General features: G+C 39.0%; 1 protein-coding gene across 4 annotated transcripts in view; it reads left to right on the forward strand.

The window, feature by feature from the left end:
* The window catches only part of LCLAT1 (lysocardiolipin acyltransferase 1), a 182,447-nt gene that overhangs the window by 43,777 nt on the left and 114,486 nt on the right, over positions 1 to 24,184 (forward strand). For 3 of the 4 annotated variants that reach the window (XM_082642802.1, XM_082642801.1, XM_082642803.1), the window contains one exon: positions 17,755 to 17,923. The exons of the other annotated variant lie outside the window; for it this stretch is intronic. In XM_082642802.1, the coding sequence (XP_082498928.1) occupies positions 17,759 to 17,923 (165 nt within the window). In that variant the 5' untranslated portion in view covers positions 17,755 to 17,758. The remainder of the gene's footprint in view (positions 1 to 17,754; positions 17,924 to 24,184) is intronic. 4 annotated transcript variants of the gene reach the window in all.

The raw sequence follows: 24,184 nt of genomic DNA on the forward strand, positions 1-24,184 counted from the left end.
GTATTAAATAAAAATGACTTTTCAGATATTTTTAAGACAAGGCCTAATACAAATAAATACAAATAAAATAATTATGGTCTGTAATATTTCTGCCTTTGCCTACAACACTTGGTTGCTTTTTCTGACTTCTTGAAGTTTTTTTCTAGAATAGTGGCTATATATGATTTATCCTTGGTTCTATCTCCTTGTCTAGATACTTGTGTTTCATGAAAGAAAATTACGTAGTGTAGTTTCTTAAGAGTTAACGTCTCTAGGATTCCTTGTAACGGAAGACCATTTTAGGCTGTGGTTCAACTATTTCTCTAAATCAGTAGTGTCTAACTTTCTTTGAGTTACAAACCCCTCTGATAAAAGTTAGGGATTCTCTCCACAGGGGAAAAATATGTATATATATTATATGTATATTATATATATACATATATTTATAAATAACAGCCTACAATTTTAAGGGGGTTATGAACCCTTGAATACATTCTGTGAACCTTCTATGGGTAAACTACCCTTTGCTGTGTGAAGAATAGATGGTAAATATTTTCTTCATTTGCTTTTATGTATTATAAGAAAAAATACTATGAATGATAGTTGACTTTATTTTATTTGACAAAATGGTGGCATTTTCACTCAGATTGTATTAATCTGTAGCTTAGAAGTCTTTTATTAAAGGTAATAACATAACTATAGATTTTAGAAATAATGTGATCAAGTTGTTTTGTGGTATGAAATAGGGAGAAAAACATTGTATTCCTTGTCCAGTCAAATCACTTGATAGATGTTGCCCTGTAACAGTGGTATTTTATGGCTTCCAGTGAATACCAGTAACTTATATTAGAAAAAACCCCCAAAACTATTGATTCAGAATATCAGCTCTTTCATATATGAAAAACATGGGACCAGTGTCTTTAATATTGTATAATTCACATTTTATACTTCTCATTAGTGGTTAACTCTACCTTCAATGTTTTGTTTGTGAGGCACCCTATCCAGTCCCTTAATATAAGAAATTCTGGCTCTTGATTTTTCCCTTTGAAATAAATGTTGTTGAGATTTTAAAAAAATTATGTAAAAGTAATACTCTTTGTCCACAATTTGGAAAAAAATCAACCATAGTCTCACTATGCAGGGACAGTCATTGGTAACATTTTGATGTATTTCTGTCTGGTCTTTTTTCTGTTCTGTGATTTCATTCTGTCTGTGTTTTGGTCCCCTTTGTTCTCTGGCTTCACTTGTATATACTCTTTTTTTTTTTTTTTTTTTTTCCCTGATACGGGGGCCTCTCACTGCTGTGGCCTCTCCCGTTGTGGAGCACAGGCTCCGGACACGCAGGCTCAGCGGCCGTGGCTCACGGGCCCAGCCGCTCCGCAGCATGTGGGATCCTCCCGGACCGGGGCACGAACCCTTGTCCCCTGCATCGGCAGGCGGACTCTCAACCACTGCACCACCAGGGAAGCCCCACTTGTATATACTCTTGTTTCTAATTTCTGGAGTGGCAGTTATCCTCACAATTTCTCTTTTCCTTCAGCATTCATGAGCTCCAGGGTAGAGTTGGTTAGAGTTATTCATGTCTTGGTAATGTCCCAGCTAATTAACTGTTTTATTTTGAGATATAATTCACATACCATACAATTCAGCCAGTTAAAGTGTACAAGGCACAGTGGCTTTTAGACTGTTCAGAGTTGTGTAGCCATCACCACTGTCTAATTTTAGAACTTTTTTTTTTAACCCCAAAACACACTTCATACTCATTAGCAGTCACCCCGTCCACCTGCCTTGAGCCCCAAAGAACCATTAACCTACTTTCTGTCTCTATAGATTTGCCTATTCTGGACACATAAATGAAATCATAGACTATGTGGACTTTTGTGACTGGCTTCTTTCACCTAGCATGAGTTTTCAAAGTCCATCTGTGTTGTAGCATGTATCAAGTACTTCATTGCTTTGTTTGTTGAATGATATCCACTGATGTTTATACCACTTTTGTTTATCCATTTATCAAATGAAGGAGATTTGGGTTGTTTCCACTTTTTGACTGTTATGAATTGTGCTTCTGTGAACATTCCTGTATGTTTTTGTGTGGACATATATTTTTATTTCACTTAGGTATATATATCTAGGAGTGGAATTGCTGGGTTATATGGTACCATATAGTTAACATTTTGAAGACTATAGTAAGTAATTTGAACAGGGAGGGTAGTCTCTTGAATAACAGGTAAGAGGTATAATAGAGTTATACTAACCCGTCTTTCTGAAATGATTTCATATAGTTATGTTCCACTCAGTGTGGGTGTGTGTGGTTTTAACTTCTACATCTTACAAGGAAGCCTTGTGTAATAACAGGAAATAGTTGAAATGTAGTGAGTGTGCTTGCCATTTATGCAGAAAAATATTGGTGATGTTTTCATTTTTTAAAAAATGCTGTTAATAATTCATATTGTTTGAAACAATTTCAAAGAAACAAAACCCAACAGAAATCCTGAGACTTTGGAAAAACTTCCTTATGCCTAACCAGTCCCTGTGCAGTGTGCATCATAAAGAATAATGTCAAGAAGTCGGCCTCTTTGCCTGTCTTTTTTGTCCTAGCTTGACAGAGTACTGTTCTTCCTCCAGGCCCAGGCCTTGTTTGCATCTTGATTCCTCCTGCATGTTTTAATTGATTGCCTTAGACCTCTAGGACCCCTTTCTAATGGGAAGAACGCTGAGCTGGTAACTGGAGATGGGAGGTCTTCACCTAGTTCCATCATCACTGGGTGTGCCACTGTGAGCACAGTCAGGTCCCTCAGCTTTTCTGCTTCTCACTTTCTTCATTGGTTTAATGAGACAGCCATCTGTGAAACCAAAAGTTGTTTAAAGCTTGGTGATTTTTTTTTTAATTTACCATTTTATTTATTTTATTACAATTTTTGGCCACGTCATGCAGCTTGAAGGATCTTAGTTCCCTGATCAGGGGTTGAACCTGGGCCATGGCAGTGAAAGCACTGAGTCCTAACCACTGGACTGCCAGGGAATTCCCAAAGCTCGGTGATCTTTTGTTTGTTTGTTTGTTTGTTTGTTTTTGCGCGGTACGCAGGCCTCTCACTGTTGTGGCCTCTCCCGTCGCGGACACGCAGGCTCCGGACACGCAGGCCCAGCGGCCATGGCTCACGGGCCCAGCCGCTCCGCGGCATGTGGGATCTTCCCGGACCAGGGCACGAACCCGTGTCCCCTGCATCGGCAGGCGGACTCTCAACCACTGCACCACCAGGGAAGCCCAAGCTCGGTGATCTTAATTCTAGCTCTAGACTTTTAAGGTTTTACAAACTCATTGTCACACTTACTGATTTTTCATGAATTTGGCATTTTAATATATACTTCCTTGTATTGCCTCCCTCCCTCCTTACTTTTAAAATTCATTCTTCCCTCTCCATTAGATGATCTGTCCTAGGAGGGCAAAGACTCTGTTAACAGTAACAAAGAATAGCCTTTGTAATACCTTGCCCAAAGATGGTTAGTGTTTGCTAGTGCAAATATTGTGAGTTTTCAGTGACTGCAGAATGACTCTGATTGGTCATATTCTCTGTTTAAATGAAATGATTGAAAAAACTTGGTAAATTTAGATAGATATTTTAACTTTTTTCTCTCCTTTAAAGAGTATGCTTTGACTAAAGTAGACATGGGTATAGTCAGAAATGAAAATTCTGTTTTTGGTAACTTTAATAACTTTTCTGCTAGAACTTTATCCTTATGAGACTTATATATGTATATATATTCATGGCCTCATATTTTGTATATAAGAAGAGTGTCAGTAAACTTGCTTGCCTTCTGATAGTCTATGTACCTCCATCACTTAGTACTTTACTTATACATTTTACTGTCTAGCTGTGTGTCTCATGAAGGAAAAAGCAAAACATGAGCTTAAACTTCAAGTTAATGGAGATGAGTGCTGTAAAGTAAATTGAATGGTGGTTTTGAGTGACCTTTGTTAGGCCAATGATTCTTAAGGGTGCCAGTGTAGTTTTAGTTTATCTAGGGTGCTTTATCATTCCTATCTCAGTGTATGTTTTGAGTGGTTTTTAATTTGTCTGTAAAAATTTACTTTTAGTTTAAAGTATGGCAAAGAGTAATTTGGCTAAGAGGTATGGGTTATTTCTACCTCAAAGTTTAATCATTTAAAAAATATATATATATTTATTTATTCGGCTGCGGTGGGTCTTAGTTGGTGGCACGCAGGATCTTTGTTGCCACGTGTGAGATCTTCATTGCGGCATGTGGGATTTAGTTCCCTGACCAGGGATCGAACCCAGCCCTGAGTATTGGGAGTGCGGAGTCTTAACCGCTGGACCACCAGAGAAGTCCCCATTTGATCATTTTTACTCTGATCATGGGATCATGGAACAACTGGCATTATTCGTAAGCTGACTCTTGGCTGTGCCTGAGCTGCTGCTTTTTTCCTTTCTCTTTCCCTCCCTCCCTCTGTTCCTTCCTGTTTTCCTTTTACTATGTAAGTGGAAATGTTCTCTTTTTAAAACATTATATCAATAGAAAGGTCTATACCTTTTTGACCACCATCCTTAGTTGCAGCCTCTTCTGTCTTCACTTAAGCAACCATAATAACATTGGCATGTATCATTCTAGACAGATTTATGTGTATTTACATTTATTTATATAAGCCATATAGCATAGGGTTTTTTGGGGGGGGAATGTGGTTCCCCCTTCCAAAAATGGTATCATATTCTTTTTCACTTAGCAATACCTCTTGGCGAGCTGTTCATTAAAAAAAATATAGCTCATTCTTTCCAGCTGGGTAGTATTTCATAATGCTGAAAGTACCACAGTTTATTTAGCCCTTCCCTCATCAGTGGACATCCACGTTTCCGATTTTTGTTGTTGTCATTACAGACAAGGCTACAATGAAACATCTTTGTACTTACAATTGAGTATTTCTCAGGGGTAGATACTGAGAAAGCATTCCTGATGGTAGGCATTCAAAATTATAACAGCTACTTATCTGTTTGCCCCCTAAAGTTTATACTCCCTTCCAGCTATGAAGACAAAGATACTACCAAGTGATATTTAGAATATCAAAGGCAAGACTTAGACGTTTTTGTCAGTCTTTGAGAAGAAATGGTGTTTTGTTGTTTCACTTTTGCATTTTCCAGAAAATAGTGAGGTTGAACCTTGTTTATTGGCTTGACCATTTGTATTTTCTTCCTATAAACTGCATATATTGAATTGGATTTCTTATAAAGTATCCAGTTTAAATGATAACTTTGGGGGTAAATATTGTTGAAATATACATATAGAAAAGTGCATAAACCACAAGTATACAGCTCAGTGAATTTTCATAAAGTGAATACGCCACGTGTAACGAGCACCCAAATAAGAAACAGTGTTGCCAAAGCCCTCGAAGCCCCCTGGTGCCCCTTGCAGTTACTATTCCTGCTCTGCACCTCCCAGGATAACTATTATCCTTACTTCTAATATTATAAATTAGTTTCTATGCTTTTGAATGTTAGATAAATAGAATTATACAGTATATACTCTCTGCTTCTTTCTCAGTATTAACTTTTGAATACATTTTAAGTAAAAGAATTGTATCAGTGTAGAGATCTGTGAATATTTATCCAGATAATTTCTTCTCTCACTAAACTTCAATAGATAAGTAGTGTCATTTTATATAACCCCAAATGTCTGTATACAGTTCTAAGAACTCAGGGTAGACTCCCCCACCAGGGAGTTAACAGACTTGTTTACTGAATTCCAGTTGATAGTTGGAAGTTCTTGCTTCATTTTTGGGTAGAGCTGAGGTTTGACCGTATTCTGCTCTGTAGCTGTCCTGTTCTGTTTTGTCAGAATTTGTAAACTGCTTTTATTTCTTCTGAGTGCTCTGTGACTAGAATGCTGCTTAACCTTTTACTTTCTTTTTGTATCTGGGAACGTATTATTCTCTCGTGCTGCTTCAGGAAGAATGAAATCGTATAGTTTGTCCCTTTCCTGTTATTGTCTGTTGGTTTCCCAAACAGGTAAAGGTGCCAGAGCACCTTTAAACAGTATCCTTTTAGCTTCCCCTGGTTGCATTATAAGTGCTTAATTGATAAGCAGAGGTGTTTTAAGTTTTGTCTTTTTGGTTTATTTTTTTGTTACTTGTTTCTTTTGGCGATTTGCTTATACAGGAGTATACTTTTTTGTCTTCAGAATACCTAGAACATAAACTGTTAAATACAAATTTCTAGTGGTTTCCTGACACTATGCTTTAGTAGAGACCTAGTTTCTTTTGTTTTTTTTTAATTAGTAAAATGTGTAAACATAAATAAGGTCACTGTAGGTAACAATGTTTAAATTTATTTATTTGTTTATTTTTGGCTGCTTTGGGTCTTTGTTGCTGCGCAGTCTTTCTCTAGTTGTGGTGAGCGGGGACTACTCTTCGTTGCGGTACCCGGGCTTCTCATTGTGGTGGCTTCTCTTGTTGCGGAGCACGGGCTCTAGGCGCACGGGCTTCAGTAGTTGCGGCTTGCAGGCTCATAGTTGTGGCTCACGGGCTCTAGAGTGCAGGCTCAGTAGTTGTGGCACACGGGCTTAGTTGCTCCGCGGCATGTGGGATCTTCCTGGATCAGGGATCGAACCCGTGTCCCCTGCATTTGCAGGTGGATTCTTAACCACTGGGCCCCAGGGAAGTCCTAAATTTATTTTTAATTAATAGTCTGCTTCCTACAAGAATTTAAAGTGATTTACAATGAAAGACATATGGCAATAATGCCAATAAGAATAAAAATATAAGATTGTAAGAGGAGAAAAAGATAATAATAACCATAATCTTTGCTTGTAAAATTGGATGTTAAATTTAGCTTTGAGCCTCTGCTTTCAGGACTTGAAAGGAAAACAAATACAGTTGTCACTGGGGAATAAAGAAGCACACCATTTCATCAGTCGACAGATGTGTTTATGTTATTAAATTCCAAAAAATGAAGACATGTTCATCAAAATCAGGTCATGTAAATTAACATGCATCCAGGGATTTAAAAGTGTATTGGTGGATTTAAAAGAAATTAATCAGTTCATAAACATTTCACTTATGTTTGTGAAAAAACTAAATCAGTGCGATTGTATAAGTGAAGTATTCACCTAGTTTACAAAATTAGAGCGTAAAGAGCATTTGCTTAAACTACTTAAATAGTTAACAGTTAATTTCTTTCAGTTTGTGGAATAATCTCAGTAATCAGGCTACGGTTGTTTTAGCTGACTGTTAAAACGTTTTCATTTTCATTGTGAAGCGATATTTTGCAATAACTATTATTATATATCGTATATATGCAGTGATTGACATTAGCGTTCACGCTCTCATCTTATGTATTTGATTTTGTCACTTGAATCAGGATCAACATGTTGCTTATTTATTTTGGAGCAGTCTTAGAAAACTTATAAACTTGTCCCATTTATTTGTCTCCACTGATTCCCAAGGACTGCTTTTTCTGGCAGAGTATTTGATTAGGGATTATAACAAAGAGAGATCATCCTAACCTGAATTAATGTGTTCTTAAATTTTTTATAATTAAAATATCTTTAATTGTAAATTATATGTTTATTCTTTATAAAATTAGGTAATATAGAAATACATGAATTAACAAGTGAAAGCTGTGTTTTTTCCGTTTCCACCAAGGATGGTAATCACTAAAACCGTTTTTGTTGCTGTTGCTAATGTAGCATATAACTAGAAGAGTGTATGATATATGGTGTGTGTGCAGATTGGCAAAAATTGCCGCTGATAGAATAGTCCAAAAGTCATTGTTGGTGAACGTATAAATAGCCACCATACTTAAGAAATAGAATATTACCAGTACCTTTAGAAGCCTCCTGTGTGCCCCACCATGACAGCTAGTATCCTTTTATGTTGATTGTTCTTTTACTTTAAAATTTTACCTATCTATGTATCCCTACACAATTTATTTATTTATTTATTGAGAACTTGAGAAGTCAGCGTAATCTATCAAACACTGCCATCAAACACTGCTGCCATCAGATAGATGAAGGCTTCTACAGGTACAGAGTCTCTGGGTGATAGTCAGACCTCAGCTTCCCAGAGGATTCACCAGATAGATCCTTTTTTAGGGGAAGGCAGTGGGCAGGTTCATGCATAAATAAGTCCTGGAAAACTACTGTGGAGGGCTCACCACAGTCAGGACTCTGCAGGTGTTGACTCTCGGGTAGGAATAATGCTTCTAAATTCACCATGCCCTCCCTCCACCTCTCAGGAGTAGGTCAGAGTAGAGTACCTAGGATAGATAAAATGAGTGTCATCAGCTGATCTGGCAGCTGTGTATGGAAGAGAGAACAGGAATTTTACTAGTACATGTTCAAGAAGCCAAGTACAGATTAGAATCTGTGCCAGCTTTACCTGGGCATTCTGTTCTTGGCTCAGAAAAAGATGGTTTGTTTAGCAGCAAGGATTTTGGTGATACGTCACCCTCCCCCAGTTTGTTTAGATTGGATGCCTTCTCTGTTCTATGCATGACTGTCACCCTGGGATCTCCCTTCATGATCATTTTGGAGGTTCTCACATGTGTTGGATCTCGTTTCCTGTATTTCAAGTCTCCCTCAGTCTTGTTTACTCTTGTTTTAGCAGAGCCCGTTTTCCAATAGCTTCTTGAAAAAAGATTGTATGGGAGGTAACTTTGAGACCTTGTGATAGTGTTTTTACTATCCTTACACTTGAGTGAAAGAGTGACTGGATGGAATAATTTTCTTGAGAATTTTGTAGGCATTGTTCTGTTTTCATCTTGCTTCTGGTATTGCTGCCGAGTCCAAATCCAGTCTAATTTTTGATCCTTTACATGTGACCCATTTTCATCCCTCCAGAGGTTTTGTAGAATGTCCATCATTTCCTCTGTTCTGAAAGTTACAGTGACGTGCCCTGATGAGCATTTGTTTTCATCCATTATCCTAGCTTTTAGTAGGCTCTGTTAATATGGAGTGTCATGTCCTCCTGTTCTGGGGAGTTTCTATGAATTATTTTGTTGCTGATTTCCTCTCCTCCAGTTTCTCACTACTTTCTTTTTGAAGTTTATATGATTTGCCTATGAGACCTCTGTCTTGGTCCTCTAATATACTTTCTGTCTCTTCATCTTCTGCTTGACTTTTGGGGGGATTTCTTCAGTTTTATTTTCTAACTCTTCTGTTGAGTGTTTCATTTTTGCTAAACATTTGCTGTGTTTTAAACTTCCAGTAGCTCTCATTCTCTGAATGTTTCCATTCTTCATTTTATTAAAAATTTTTCCCCCACAAGTGCATATTCTTGTCTACCAGATGCAGTATTTCTTGTCTTTCTGAAAATGTTAAAGATAGTTTTTTTCTCCCTGAATAGTTTGTTTCTTTCAAGTATACTTTTTTCTGTTTGTTTTGGTATCTAATGTCATGTTAAAGTCTTTCCTCAGATGTGTCATAATCTACTCACAGTAAAAAATAGGGGACTTACAAAGAAGCTTGCATACAGGTGAGGGTTATATGAACTTTGGGCTTCACTGCAGGGTGATTAGCTGGAATTTTTATTACAGCTAATAAAAAGGGAACCACCAGTGTTTCTATATTTTCATCCTTCCTCATGGTCTGGTCAGACTCCTCAGAGAAGTGTGCTCCAGTAAGTCAGCGTAGAGCTGTGCTATTCATATTCAATGCAGTAGCCACATGTGGCTATTTAAATTTAAATACCATTAAATTAATAATTCAGTTCCCCAGTTGAACTAGCCAAATTTCAAGGGCTCAGTGGCCACATTTAGTTAATGGCTGCCATGTTGGACAGCACAGCTATTGAACATTTCCATCATTGCAGAAAGCTTTATTGGAGTGCACTGGACTAGGACTAAAATCTTGTTGCAGTCATTTGAGAGCTCAGTGAGGGAAGACTCTGTGGGGTCTCAGCGTTCACGATTCAGTAGGTATATGGTTACTTAATCCCACAGAGCAGTTACTGCCCTCAGCTGTGTGTCCCCCAGCCCAGAAACTGTTTTACTTTCTCCAGAGAAGACAAAGGCTGAAACAATATGCTTAACTCTTCATATTACTTTTATTACTCAGTATTTACTTTTTGGCTTTTAAGTCTTACTGGTCCCAGTTCTGGATTCTCCACTGCATTTTCCAGGAATGCCCCTGGTAATAGGTTCTTTTTTTTTTTTTTTTTTTTGCGGTATGCGAGCCTCTCACTGTTGTGGCCTCTCCCGTTGCGGAGCACAGGCTCCGGACGCGCAGGCTCAGCGGCCATGGCTCACGGGCTTAGTTGCTCCGCGGTATGTGGGATCTTCCCGGACCGGGGCACGAACCTGTGTCCCCTGCATCGGCAGGCGGACTCTCAACCACTGCGCCACCAGGGAAGCCCTATAGCAAGGTCTTTTGATAATAAAACCTCCAATTTATAAATACACTATGGTGCACGTGCGGTAGGTAGAACAGAGTAAAGGCCCATTGAGATTAGGATACTATATAGTTGGCCAGATTATTACTACCTAAATGATTTTTTTTTTTTCCGGCACGCGGGCCCCTCACTGCTGCGGCCCCTCCCGCCGCGGAGCACAGGCTCCGGATGCGCAGGCCCAGGGGCCATGGCCCACGGCCCAGCCGCTCCGCGGCATGCAGGGTCCTCCCGGACCGGGGCACGAACCCGCGTCCCCTGCATCGGCAGGCGGACTCCCAACCACTGCACCACCAGGGAAGCCCTGATTTGTGTTTTGACACTAGTTTTGCAATATTCAAATTTCAACATTGAGTTTCAGCAAAATTACAGATTACTTACATGTCATGAACCTTTGGGTTGTTCATGAATATGAATCTGTAGGTGTTAAGTATGTAAATACTGAGAGCCTTTTGTAAAGTGCCTGGCAAATATTAGGTGCTCAAAATATGAGGGAATTTTTCCTAACTTCCTCACCTGTGAGCATCCTGGTTAAGCGGTGTGGTCACGATCATCAGGCTGTTGAGAGTTGGAACTGGATCAGGTGCTCCTGGTTCACAGACCTCTTTAATACCAGCATCTGTCAATGCTGGATTTTTGCTGACAGTCCCATGCACTGTTTTAGAGGGCAGAGAAGCTCTTTGCTCTTAATCAGTATACAGGTTGGTTTTATTGAGTCCAGGCTTATCTACACCATGTTACTTCTGACATTTATTCTAAAACATGAGTCATACGCCTTAGGTTTTTTCCCACCCATGGTGACATGCTCAAGGTGGTATTCTTGTCTATCCTGCCCTGGTTATGTGCACTTTGTCTTTCGGACCAGGGTCTTCTTGATTTCTTGCAGCTCCCCGATGTATACCCTATACCTCATTAATATGTAATAAGTTACAGTTCCTTGTTTAAGCCATGCTGTTTCAAATTTATGTGACTCTACATGGTTTTTTTTTAAATTAATTAATTAATTTGTTTTTATTTTTGGCTGTGTTGGGTCTTCGTTGCTGTGCGCCGGCCTTCTCTAGTTGGAGCGAGCGGGGGCTCCTCTTCGTTGCAGTGCACGGGCTTCTCATTGTCGTGCCTTCTCTTATTGCAGAGCACGGGCTCTAGGCACGCGGGCTTCAGTAGTTGTGGCTCATGGGCTCTAGAGCGCAGGCTCAGTAGTTGTGGCGCACCGGCTTAGTTGCTCTGCGGCATGTGGGATCTTCCTGGACCAGGGTTTGAACCCGTGTCTCCTGCATTGGCAGGCGGATTCTTAACCACTGCGCCACCAGGGAAGCCCTACATGTTTTGTTTTATTGTCTGGAGTAATCTCTCCCCTCCCCCAATTTCTCATCCTCTAAGTGTCTAACACCTTCTTTAATCCCTTTTAGCAGAGCTCATCTTGCCTTGCTTTGACCTATCCTTAACACCTGTTACATACCTCTATTATAGTATGTATCACACCAAATTGCAGTCGTTCCTTAGCACACTTAGCTTCCCTCCTAGACTATGAGAGCAATGCTTGTTAATATTTGAATTGTTATGTGAATTAAAAAACTAAGGAAATTTTGTGAAGTAAAACGTCTTTCCTTCCTGAGCAAGGAACTGTCAGTATCCCTAGTAGATTCCCTTAATCCTTGTCAGGGAGTATCCTCCCACATTGTCATACTCTAGGAATAATATATGCAACTGAATAAGAAGTCCAGGTGGGCTATGTTTTGGTTCCTGCCTTTGCTTGGCATTGTAGTCATTGGAACCACAGATGGTTAGACAAGGGCAAGCATCAGAATCAGATTATGAGCTAGGAAGTTAGTGGGTAAGAGATCTTAATTCATTGAGAAGGGACAGTGGTCTTCTTAAGGGGAAAAGTTCCTGGGTTACACTGAAGTAGGCATCGCTTTTCAAGAAGATCTACAGTTGAGTTCTATGTATCTGTACTCGGCAATAAAATGGATATGCCATTTTAAAACTATGATTATTTTCCAAATGGCTTTTATTTTTTGAGAATGCTATCAGTATTATACAAAGAATGCACAGAAATATTAAATTACGGTGTTTGTGATTACCTTTGCAGTGATGTGGCCCTTATTTTAAAGGATTTTAAAAGATTAGGTGGTTCATTTACCAGTTATTTAACCAGATTTTTTTCCAGCAGAAGCTGGCAACCCCCATCCTCAGCTCTCCCCAAGTTTTTGTATGCTATATGTTAAGTACTAGGGAGTGTTAAGGTAAGAAAAGACGTTAGATTTCCTCACTAAGTTCCTATAAACTTCACTAACATACAGAATAATTTTTGCATGAAATATTAAAAACTTGGTTTAGATTTATGACATCTTGATTTTGTATAGTGTTTAAAGTGTGTGTGTTTAATTACAAAAGAAGTATATGCTTGAAAAAGAACATACTGTTGAATTTTAGACTGAGCATGGACTCTGACACCGAATTACCTGGATTCAAATCCCAGCTCTGCCATTTACGAGCTGTATAATCTTGAGCATATTACTTAACCACTTCGTGCCTCAGTATCCTTATATATAAAGTGTGGGGTAATGAAAATATCTACACCATGGGATTATTGTGAGTATTAAACAGGTTCACACATTTAAAATATATGAAACAGTGCCTGGTGTATTCTAAAAGCTTGGCATAGTTTAGATGTCCTTATAATTGAAATAATCCAGACGTGTAGAATTCCCCAGATCATAAGAGCTTAATGAATATTCTATCAGATTTTATCTCACATAGCATAATCTTTTTAATTTAGTTCTTTTTAATTTCTTTTTAATTTAGTAAAGATCAGTAAATATACGTTTTGTGAGCTTCAACAAATGCATAGTCTTGTAACCATCACTGCAATTGGGAAATAGAACAGTTTCCTCAACCCCTAAAACTTCCCTTGTGCTGCCCCTTCACAGTCAAACACTCCCCCTACCCCTAACCTTTTGACAACCACTGATCTGTTCCCTCGTATAGTTTTGCCTTTTCCAGAATGTCATATAAATGAAAACATACAGGTAAAAAGAAATCATGCCTTTTGAGCCTGGCTTCCTTCACTCAGCATAATGCATTTGACGTTAACCCCAGATGTTGCATGTATCAGTCATATGTTTTTTCACTGCTGAGTAGTATTCTTTTCTATGTATTAGAGTGTGTTTATCCCCTCACCCGTGACTGACATTTGGGTTGTTTCTAGTTTTTTGCAATTATGAATAATCCTGCTGAAAACAATTGTGTGCAGGTTTGTGTGTCAACGTAAGTTTTCAATTTGTCCTGGATATTCAGTAGTGGGATTGCTGGGTTATATCGTAAATGTACATTTAATATTTTAAGAAACTGTAAAGCTGTTTTCCAAAGTGGCCATACCATTTTGCATTCCCACCAGCAACGTGTGTGAGTTCTGGTTGTTCTGCATCCTTACCAGCACTTGGTTTAGCCAGTTTTTGTTTTTGTTTTTTTAAATTTTATTTATTCTAAATAAGCGTGTAGCTAGCGTAATTCTTAACCAAGTTTTCTATCAAATCCTTGAGACTTGGAAGAAGAGAGAGAACAGGGCTAGATTAAATGCAGAGTTCATAAGGAGGGGCTGGAGAGACTGTTAGATATGTAAGAGCTTGGTATGTCTGTCATGTTCACTGTTGTATCCCCAAATAACTGGCACAGGGCCTGACACACAGTAGGAATCTCTCTGCATGTTTATTGAATCACTGTACACATGATTGAGAGGTTAGGGAAGAAACAGGCGTAGGATGGAAAAGTAATTTTAGATTAGACTTGGTTTGAGTAATCCCAGTATATCACGTGACACATCTCTTAACTCTTCTGGTCCTTAGCTTTATCACTGTAAATTGAAAAGATTCTGTTACATGATACCTAAGCTCCTTTAACTATAATTTTTTTCCTTTTAATGACACCAAATGAGAAGTAGTTTAGTAAGTGAGGAAGAAGCATGTCAGAGCCTTTGATGGGGAGGTAGTTGTATATGGATGTAAAGTATAGCCCTTCAGGGAGTTGAGGGGTGAGTATCTAAACAGAGAGCTAGCTAATGGCAGAAACAAACAGTAGATTTAAAAAAAGGTAGTTACGGGGGATTTTCAAATCGAGTAGTAGGATTGCAGGGATATTTTGGAGGCAGGGGTTATGAAAGGAAATAGGGGTTGAGAATACTAAATTTAGCCACTCTTTTTTAATTATTATTTTAGACTGGAGAGAAGTGGCCTATAGTGTCTTTTAATGCAAAGAGGAGGAGCTGAGCCTCAGAGAAAGCAAAGCCAAGGGTGTATAGAACTACAGACCATCCTGGGCCCTGTGTGAGCAAATTGTTTGGCTACTGTTTTTCAGTGTTCTTTTTCTCCACCCTCACTCCCTCAAAGCACTTCTTAGAAATTCAGATCTAGAGTTTAGCAGAAAGCCAGTTCTTAGCAGATATTTGTTCTGTTTGTACTTTGAAGGATTTTGTATATAACACTGTCAAGTATTGGTAGAGATTTAAAAGTATACCAAATATGCGGAAAAACTTGATTTGGTGTAAGAGACTTGACCTGTTTTGTTTGTCTGACTGACATTTTTTAAAGCACCATGACATTTGAAATTTTATTTCTTTTTCCTGTTGTGATTCTGTTCAAATATTCAGAGGTCTTAATTGCTGAAATACCTTTTTAAAAAAATTATTTTACCTATTTTATTTTTGGCTGCGCTGGGTCTTCATTGCTGCGTGCGGGCTTTCTCTAGTTGCGGCGAGCGGGGGCTCCTCTTTGTTGCGGTGCGCGGGCTTCTCATTGTGGTGGCTTCTCTTGTTGCGGAGCATGGGCTCTAGGTGCACTGGTTTCAGTAGTTGTGGCACGCAGGCTCAGTAGTAGTGGTGCATAGGCTTAGTTGTTCTGTGGCATGTGGGATCTTCCTGGACCAGGGCTCGAACCTGTGTCCCCCGCATTGGCAGGTGGACTTCTAACCAGTGCGCCACCAGGGAAGCCCTGAAATACCTTTTTTAATATATAAATTTTAAGGCCATTATTGTTTTCATGGTTTTAGTGTTTCCAACGGTTTTATTATCCTGAAGCAAACCATGTTTTTGCTCTAATAGAGTTTAGATTGTAAAATCAAATGTTTGATTATTCATTTTAGACTGTGCTTCCAACATTTTATTTTTAAAACATCAATATTTTGTTCATCTGGTTATGAGGACCCTCAAAAGCAATCCATTGGCAAATAATTACGAAAGTGAGTGAGGAGTCTGACTTCTACTTAACCTTTCAGCTCATAAAGACCAATTGCCCAAAGATATTACTTTTAGGTTCTAATGTAAAAAATTAATATTTCTAGATTTAAAAAATTCTTTTTTAGTGCACTCTGTAAAGTTACCATCACTTTTAGGCACAGTCACCCTTAGGAAACTGTTCTGCAGTTCTTAGTCCATTAAATCTACTTTTTATAGTAAGAGATAAAAAAAATGAACTCTGGAATATTTTAAAATTTTGTGTTGGATAACGTCTTGGAAAAGAAAATATACAGTTTTATGTTAATACTAATAAGCAGAACAAAAAGCAAGGTTTTTTAAACAGCTTTTTTCTTTTTTGGGGGAGGTCAGTTGAGAGTATCTCTTTTTTTTCTTTATTTCAATTAAAAAAAAGAGAAAAGTTGATTTATAATGTTGTGTTAGTTTCTGCTATACAGTAGAGTGATTCAGTTATACATATATATATATGTATTCTTTTTCATATTCTTTTCCATTATGGTTTATTACAGAATATTGAATTTAATTCCCTGCGCTGTACAGCAAGACGTTGTTTACCTTGTTGTTGTACTGCTAATCCAAGACTCCTACCGCTTCCCTCCCCCACCCCCTTTCCCCTTTGGTAACCATAAGTTTGTTTTCTATGACTGAGTCTGTTTCTGTTTCATAACTAAGTTCACTTGTGTCATATTTTAGATTCCATGTATAAGTGATAGCATATGGTATTTGTCTTTCTCTGTCTGATTTACTTCACTTAGTATGACAATCTCTAGGTCCATCCGTGTTGCTGTAGATGGCATTATTTCATTACTTTTCATGGCTGAGTAGCACTCCATTTTGTATATATAACTCATCTTGTTTGTCTGTTCATCTGTCAGTGGACATTTAGGTGCTTCCGTGTCTTGACTGTTGTAAATAGTACTACTGTGAACACTGGAGGTGCACATATCTTTTCGGATTTTGGTTTTCTCTGGATAAATGCCCAGGAGTGGGATTGCTGGATCATGTGGTAGCTCTATTTTTAGTTTTTGAAGGAACCTCCATACTGTTTTCCATGGTGGCTGCACCAATTTACATTCCCACCAACAGTGTAGGAAGGTTCTCTTTTCTCCACACCCTCTCCAGCATTTGTTATTTGTAGACTTTTCAGTGGCCATTCTGACCAGTGTGAGGTACTTCATTGTAGTTTTGATTTGTATTTTTCTAATAATTAGCGATGTTGAGCATCTTTTCATGGGCCTATTGAGAATCTGTCTTCTTTGGAGAAATATTTATTTAGGTTTTCTGTCCATTTTTTGATTGGGTTGTTTTTTTGTTATTGAATTGTATGAGCTGTTTGTATATTTTGGTAATTAAGGCCTTGTCAGTCAAATTGTTGGCAGATATTTTCTCCCATTCGTAGGTTGTCTTTTCATTTTGTTTGTGGTTTCCTTTGCAGTGTAAAAGCTTATAGGTTTGATTAGTTCCCATTTGTTTATTTTTGCTTTTATTTCTGTTGCCTTGGGAGACTGATCTAAGGAAACATTGCTAAGTCAGGGAATGTTTTGCCTGTGTTCTCTTCTAGGAGCTTTATGGTGTCATGTCCTATATTTAATCCATTTTGAGTTTATATTTGTGTATGGTGTGAGGGTATGTTCTAACTTTATTGATTAACATGTGGCTGTCCAGCTTTCCCAGCACCACTTGCTGAAGAGATTGTCTTTTCTCCATTGTATATTCTTGCTTGCATTGTCAAAGATTTTTTTTTTTTTTTGGCTGCGCCACCTGGCATGCAGAACCTTAGTTCCCCAGCCAGGGATCCAATCTGTGCCCCCTGTAGTGGAAGCACAGAGTCCTAACCACTGGACCATCAGGGATTTCCTGTCGAAGATTAATTGACCATAGGTGTGTGGGTTTATTTCTGGGCTCTGTATTCTGTTCCATTGATAAATATATCTGTTTTGGGGGAGAGTATCCACTTCTAATGTTCTGACTTGTTAGACCTGTAGGTCATGTAAGAGGGCATTCAAGCTCATATTCTTTATCAGGGCCTATTCTGTAGCCCTATAATTAAAGATTATTACATGTATCATTCTGAAATTCAATTTGGACAGTTACAGTAACAAAATATATCGATTTTTTTTGTGTCTTTCAGAATCATGGTGTCATGGAGAGGGATATACTTTATACTCACTCTGTTTTGGGGAAGCTTTTTTGGAAGCATTTTCATGCTGGGTCCCTTTTTACCTTTGATGTTTATAAACCCATCTTGGTATCGCTGGATCAACAACCGCCTTGTGGCAACCTGGCTCACGCTACCCGTGGTAAGTTAAACAGCAGAGAAAGAGACCATACCAAAGAGACCATACCAAAGTGACCAAACCAAAGTGGCCTAGCCTATTGCTTTGTATTTTGTTAGAGTCAGATTTAGTCAAATATTAGAAGAAACATATTTGTGTTACATAAGAAGCACATTCGTTTTTGTATTTCCCCCTTTAAATGAAAGAGAGAAATGAAGTAATTCATGTCCTTGAAATAAAATATGTATTTAAGGGCTATATTCCAAAATTGAGTTTCTTCCATATTCCTAATGAATTTTATTTTCCTTCATTGGGGTATACTTTAGTAAAATGCAAAAATCTAAAGATGCAGACTGAAGAGTTTTTACATTGTTAATTTTATATTGCATTTCCGTTTATTTTATTTATTTATTTATATTTATTTTTATTTTATTTATTTTATTTTTGGCTGCATTGGGTCTTTGTTGCTGCGTGTGGGTTTTCTCTGGTTGCGGCAAGCGGGGGCTACTCTTCGTCGTGGTGTGCGGGCTTCTCATCGCGGTGGCTTCTCTTGTTGCGCAGCACGAGCTCTAGGCACATGGGCTTCAGTAGTTGTGGCACGCAGGCTCAGTAGTTGTGGTTCACAGGCTCTAGAATGCAGGCTCAGTAGTTATGGCACACGGGCTTAGTTGCTCTGCAGCCTTTGGGATCTTGCCAGACCAGGGCTTGAACCCATGTCCCCTGCATTGACAGGTGGACTTTCAACCACTGCGCCACCAGGGAAGCCCCTTTGTAGTGTATTTTTTATTTCAGTTATTGTTCATCTGTTTGTTTATTCTTTATTTCTCCTAAGTCTTTGTTAAATATTTCTTGCATTGTCTAGATCTGTGCCTCCACTCTTTTTCTGAGATCTTGGATCATCTTTACTATCATTACTCTGAATTCTTTTCAGGTAGATTGCCTATCTCCACTTCACTTTGATTTTCTTCTGGGATTTTATCTTGTTCCTTCATCTGGGACATATTCCTCTCTCATCCCATTTTGTCTAACTTTCTGTGATTGCAGTTTCCATTCTGCAGACTGCAGGGATGTAGTTTTCTTGCTTCTACTGTCTGCCCTCTGGTGGATGATGCTGAGAGGCTTATGCAGGTTTCCAGGTGGGATTGACCGGTTCCTGCGCACTTGTGGGTGGAGCTGTGTCTTGTCCTTCTGGTGGGCAGGTCTGTGTCAGGGGGTGTGTTTATCTGGCAGCTGTGTGCTCAGGAAGACTTTTAAGTAGCCTGTCTCCTGATGGGTGGGGCTGCGTCTCTGCCCCCCGCCCCGTTGTTTGTTTGGCTTAAGGCATCCCATCACTGGAGCCTACAGGCTGTTGGGTAGGGCCAGGTCTTGGTCAGAAAATGGCAGCCTCCAGGAGGGCTCACGTCAGTGAGTACTCCCCAGAACTATCACCACCAGTGTTTTTGCACCCCCGGTGAGCCACAGTGTCTCCCCTCCTTTGCAGGAGACCCTCCAATACCAGCAGGTACGTCTGGCCCAGGCTCTTATGAGGTCACTGCTTTTTTCCCTGGGTCCTGGTGCACACGAGACCTTGTGTGAGCCCTCCAAGAGTGGAATTTTTGTTTCCCCCAGCCCTGTGGAATCCCTCCTTTCAAACCCTGCTGGCCTTCAAAGCTGGATTCTCTGGGGGCTCCTTCTCCTTTTGCCAGATCCACAGGCTGGGGAGCCTGATGTAGGGCTCAGAATTTTCACTGCTGTGAGAGAACTTCTGTGGTGTAATTATTTTCCAGTTTGTGGGTTGCCCACCCGGCAAGTATGGGATTTGATTTTATCGTGTTTCCGCCCGTTCTACTGTCTCATGGTCGCTTCTTTGTCTTTAGATGTAGGATATCTTTTTTGGTAGGTTCGAGTGTTTTTTTTTGGTTGATGATTGTTCAGCAGTTAGTTGTGGTTTTGGTCTTTTTGTAAGAAGAAGTGCGCTCACATCCTTGTACTTCGCCATCTTGTCTCCACCTCCTCCATTTATTTTATAAAATGACAAAAATTAAGATTCAGATAATAGACTTCTTAAAACTTGTGACATTGATGTGATCAAGTCTCCCCAGTAACCACAGAATTTAGGAATGAAGTCATTTTCTGTCTGTGGGCTAGGTTGAAAACGTGTGAGGTAAAAGTGCATACAAAATGTATAGTAAATTCTTGGAACAGCTAGATATTTGCTACGAGGTCTGTGCATACTGCTCTGAGCACATGTCCCTCTGACCCTGAGAGCTGGTTACTCCTTATAGGTTTCCAGTCTATACTTCTCCCTTCTCTGGCACTGAACTGGTTTCAGCCCTTTGTTGTTGCTTAAGAGCAGTGCCTTCTCCAAAAATGAAGTGTTGTGCAAGCAGCCTCCTTTACCTTGAATGGATCATATTTCCTGAGAGCGTTCTGTTCCTTCTTTTCCCTGAGCAACACCTGGAACTTAATTTTACTGGGTTTATTGACCTGTCTTGGTGGAGGTGGTGAGTATAATAACCTGAAAAGGAGAAGAAGGAGGGAATACTCTTCCTTCACTTGTTGAAGGGTCTTCTCTACCTGTTTCTTTTGAATGAGTTGTCTTTTTCCCCTCAGGCAGACTGCCATTGTTGTGTTTGTAGAGAGGAAGGTATCAATGCTGATGCTATAGACCCCTCAGGTGGAGGTTGATAGGGAAAGATTTCCAGAAACAGTGGTTGGTGGGGGAGTACCTACCTTGATAGAGAAGACGTTTCTCAAAAGTTCCCTGTAAATTGAATTTTAATAAATTGTTTACAGTGCACTCTCCTTCTTCTCATATTTTAAAATTGATGAATAATTTTATAGATTATATTCCTCCCTTGTTACAAGGTTAATTAAAAATATTTTATTCAGGCGTATCTGTTTTATGAAATGTGATATTGTTAAACTAAAAGTAGTCTCCTCCTTCTTCTCATTTTCTTTTCTCTATTTGTACTTAAAGCTGACTTTTCTACAGGCACAAACTGAAGGGATTGTAACCTACTGGTAGATAAATACCTGTGGAAAGGTATGGCATATTTAATTCAGATATAAGGAGAAGAATTAGGAGGTTTTGTTAAAAGGAAAAATCAAACAAAAAACCCAAGGGTAATGATGATCATAGCTATTGACCACTTATGTGGCAGATGTTATGCTAAGTGCTTTAATAAGACAGCTACATTTTAGGTGCCACCATTATCCCCATTTTATAGAAGAGGAAATGGAAGTTTTGAGAAATTTAATAATTTGCCCAAGTTCACATGCATAAGCAAATTATTTAAAAAGAGTTGAGATTAAACTCAGTTTGTCTGCTGCCATTAGAGCTTTAGGTGATAAGAAAACCTTCAAGGGTTGGTCAGAGTCACCTGGCACCTTAACCATTCCAGGTGGTAAGAAACTCATTGGCACCTCATGATTGTTTCTAAAGAAGAATGTTTGGAGTTCTTTTCAAGCCAGGGAATACCTCACTTTGGCAAGGGCGGGTGGGGGTGGGAATCTGAGAAACCAACAACTTGTAATAAAATCAGTTTCATTAGTGAGATGATTCCCTTGCAGTGGAAGAGGAAAGTTGGCAAGAAATAGTCATAGAAAGCCTTTTCTTTTTCTAGAGAAACCAAAGACATAGGTTGCTGAAATACCTGGAACGAGGAGCATATTAGTAACTACTCGTTGGATGAGTGGACAAAGTTTCAGGGTCAAACTATCTCAAACTTTAGTATCAAGAATTGTGCAGTATCCTCTCCTCTATTTGTTGAAAGAAAAATTTATATATGTTTATATTTTTATAAATGTTATAAAATCATGCCTTTAGGGATTACGTAGTGTATCCTTAGTGTGTCATAGTCCACCTAGAGTAATTTTACTACGTATAAAATGTAAGAGCCTTGTAACAGTGTGGTGCATTTATTCTCACATTCTTTGTGCTGTTATTGTCATATTGCATCTACTTACACAGTAAACTCCATAGAACAGTGTTTTATCTAAATATCCATTTACAGTGTTTTTTGGTTTTTGGCTGCGTTGGGTCTTCAGTGCTACGCGCGGGCTTTCTCTAGTGGTGGCGAGCTGGGGCTGCCTTTCGTTGTGGTGCGTGGGCTTCTCACTGTGGTGGCTTCTCTTGTTGCGGAGCACAGGCTCTAGGCGCACAGGTTTCAGTAGTTGTGACGTGTGGGCCCAGTTATGGAGCGCAGGCTCAGTAGTTGTGGTGCACGGGCTTAGCTGCTCTGTAGCATGTGGGATCTTCCTGGCAGGGATCAACCCCGTGTCCCCTGCATTGGCAGCCGGATTCTTAACCACTGTGCCACCAGGGAAGTCCCACAGTGTTTTTTATTCTTCCTGTATGGTATAGTTTCTATCTAGTGACATTTCCCGTCAGCCTGAAGAACTTCCTTAAGCTTTTCTTGTGGTGAGGGCTCCTGTAGATGGATTCTGTTTTTTTTTTTTTTTTTTTTTTTTTGCAGTACGCGGGCCTCCCACTGCTGCGGCCTCTCCGCTGCGGAGCACAGGCTCCGGACATGCAGGCCCAGTGGCCATGGCTCACAGGCCCAGCTGCTCCGCGGCATGTGGGATCCTCCCAGACCGGGGCACGAACCCGCGTCCCCTGCATCGGCAGGCGGACTCCCAACCACTGCACCACCAGGGAAGCCCCGGATTCTGTTTTTATTTAATTAAAAGTTAAGTTTGCCTCTATTTTTGAAGGCTAATGTTGCTGGCATTTCTGGGATGACTCCCCTGCGGGGCCCCCCCACCCCCCACTTTGAAGTTCCCCTGTCTTATGTTCCTCTTGAAGTTCTCCATTGTTTTTGATAAGAAGTTAGCTATCATACATGTTGTTGCTTCCCTTTATGTAATGTGTCATTTTCCTCTGGCTGCTTTAAAGATTTCTCTTTGTTTTTTAGCAGTTTGATTATGATATGCCTAGGTATAGTTTTCTTTATTTTGCCATGTTCCATTGGACGTCTTAGATCTGTAGCTTTGTTTTTGTCCAAATTGGGAAATTTGGGGCCATTATTTCTTTACATATTTTTTTCTGCCCCGTTTACTCTTTTATCCTTTTGTGTCCTCAATTATATGTATGTTAGATTGCTTAGATTGTTACACAGGTCACCAAGTTCACTGTGACCCTGTCTTTTGCCATCTCTAATCTGTGTTTTGTTTACACAGTGGATTTTGATTTAAAATACTGTAAAGTTCTAGAACTTACATGGGGTTCTTTTATTGGTTTCACTACTTTCTTGAGATTCCTCAAGTTGTAATTATAATGACTATATTTTCCTGTAAGTCAGCTGGGTAGTTAAGTGTGGTGCCATTTACTCTGTTAGGGCCCTCATCCTCTTTTTTTATTTTTCCTGTAGGAAATACTTTGCATTGAATATTTGCATAATTAATTCCTACATTATTAGTATGTATCCTCCTTATCTTTCAGGCAAAATTTTTCTCTAATAGAAGGATGTTTTGTGTTGTAACTTGTGTTTATTGAAAAAGCAGTATCCCTGAACACTCATTTATTTACTATTAATTTATTAACTCTTAAGTGTCTACCATCTTAGCATATGACCTCTGTCCTTGTGGAGATAGATAATAGTTCTCTACCTAAACTGTCTTTCCTAGTTGTAGGTTTACACAACTTGACTAGTTTCTTTTCTGGCTTTCATTTGACTGAAAGACTAACTTCCTTTGTTAGAGGACAGAAGTTGACTTTCCAGGCCATGACTTTTTAGAGTTAGATTTTAAAATCACCTTTAAAGATATGAAGCCCAGTGTTTTGTTGCAGCCATCAAACATATGATTTAATGTAAAATATTCATTTTGTGGTATTGTTTCAATCACCATTACTCATTTGTTTATAAAGCATTTCTCCATGAACTATTTATATTAAGTGAAATAAGCATATTGTTCAGTTACATAAAATTAACCATCACAAGTAGCTCTTTCTAATAAGTCAAACTGTTAAATAGTCATTATAAAGTCAGAGACATTTTGTTTTGAAAGTTATAACTTTTCAAGTCCTTTACATAACTTTAAGGTTTTTCTTTCATCATCTGTACAATAAGGAAATTGGAGCAGATGGTCTTTTGAGATCCATTCCAGAGTCAGCAACGTATATCTGATTCTAAAGCAGACATTTAGAGGTAAATTATTTTTTTTAATAACAGTCATATGTTGCTGCTACACTTCGTCTTCTTTAATATGATAAATTTTCCACAGTGTGTGATTTTTTGATTATAAATTACATGTTTTTGGCTAAATCTCTCCACCAAAACCTTACGAGTTTTGAGGATTTTCTTG

The sequence above is a fragment of the Mesoplodon mirus genome (genome assembly GCF_964341445.2).
Source record: "Mesoplodon mirus genome assembly, chromosome: 14".
NCBI classification, from domain to species: Eukaryota; Metazoa; Chordata; class Mammalia; order Artiodactyla; family Ziphiidae; genus Mesoplodon; species Mesoplodon mirus.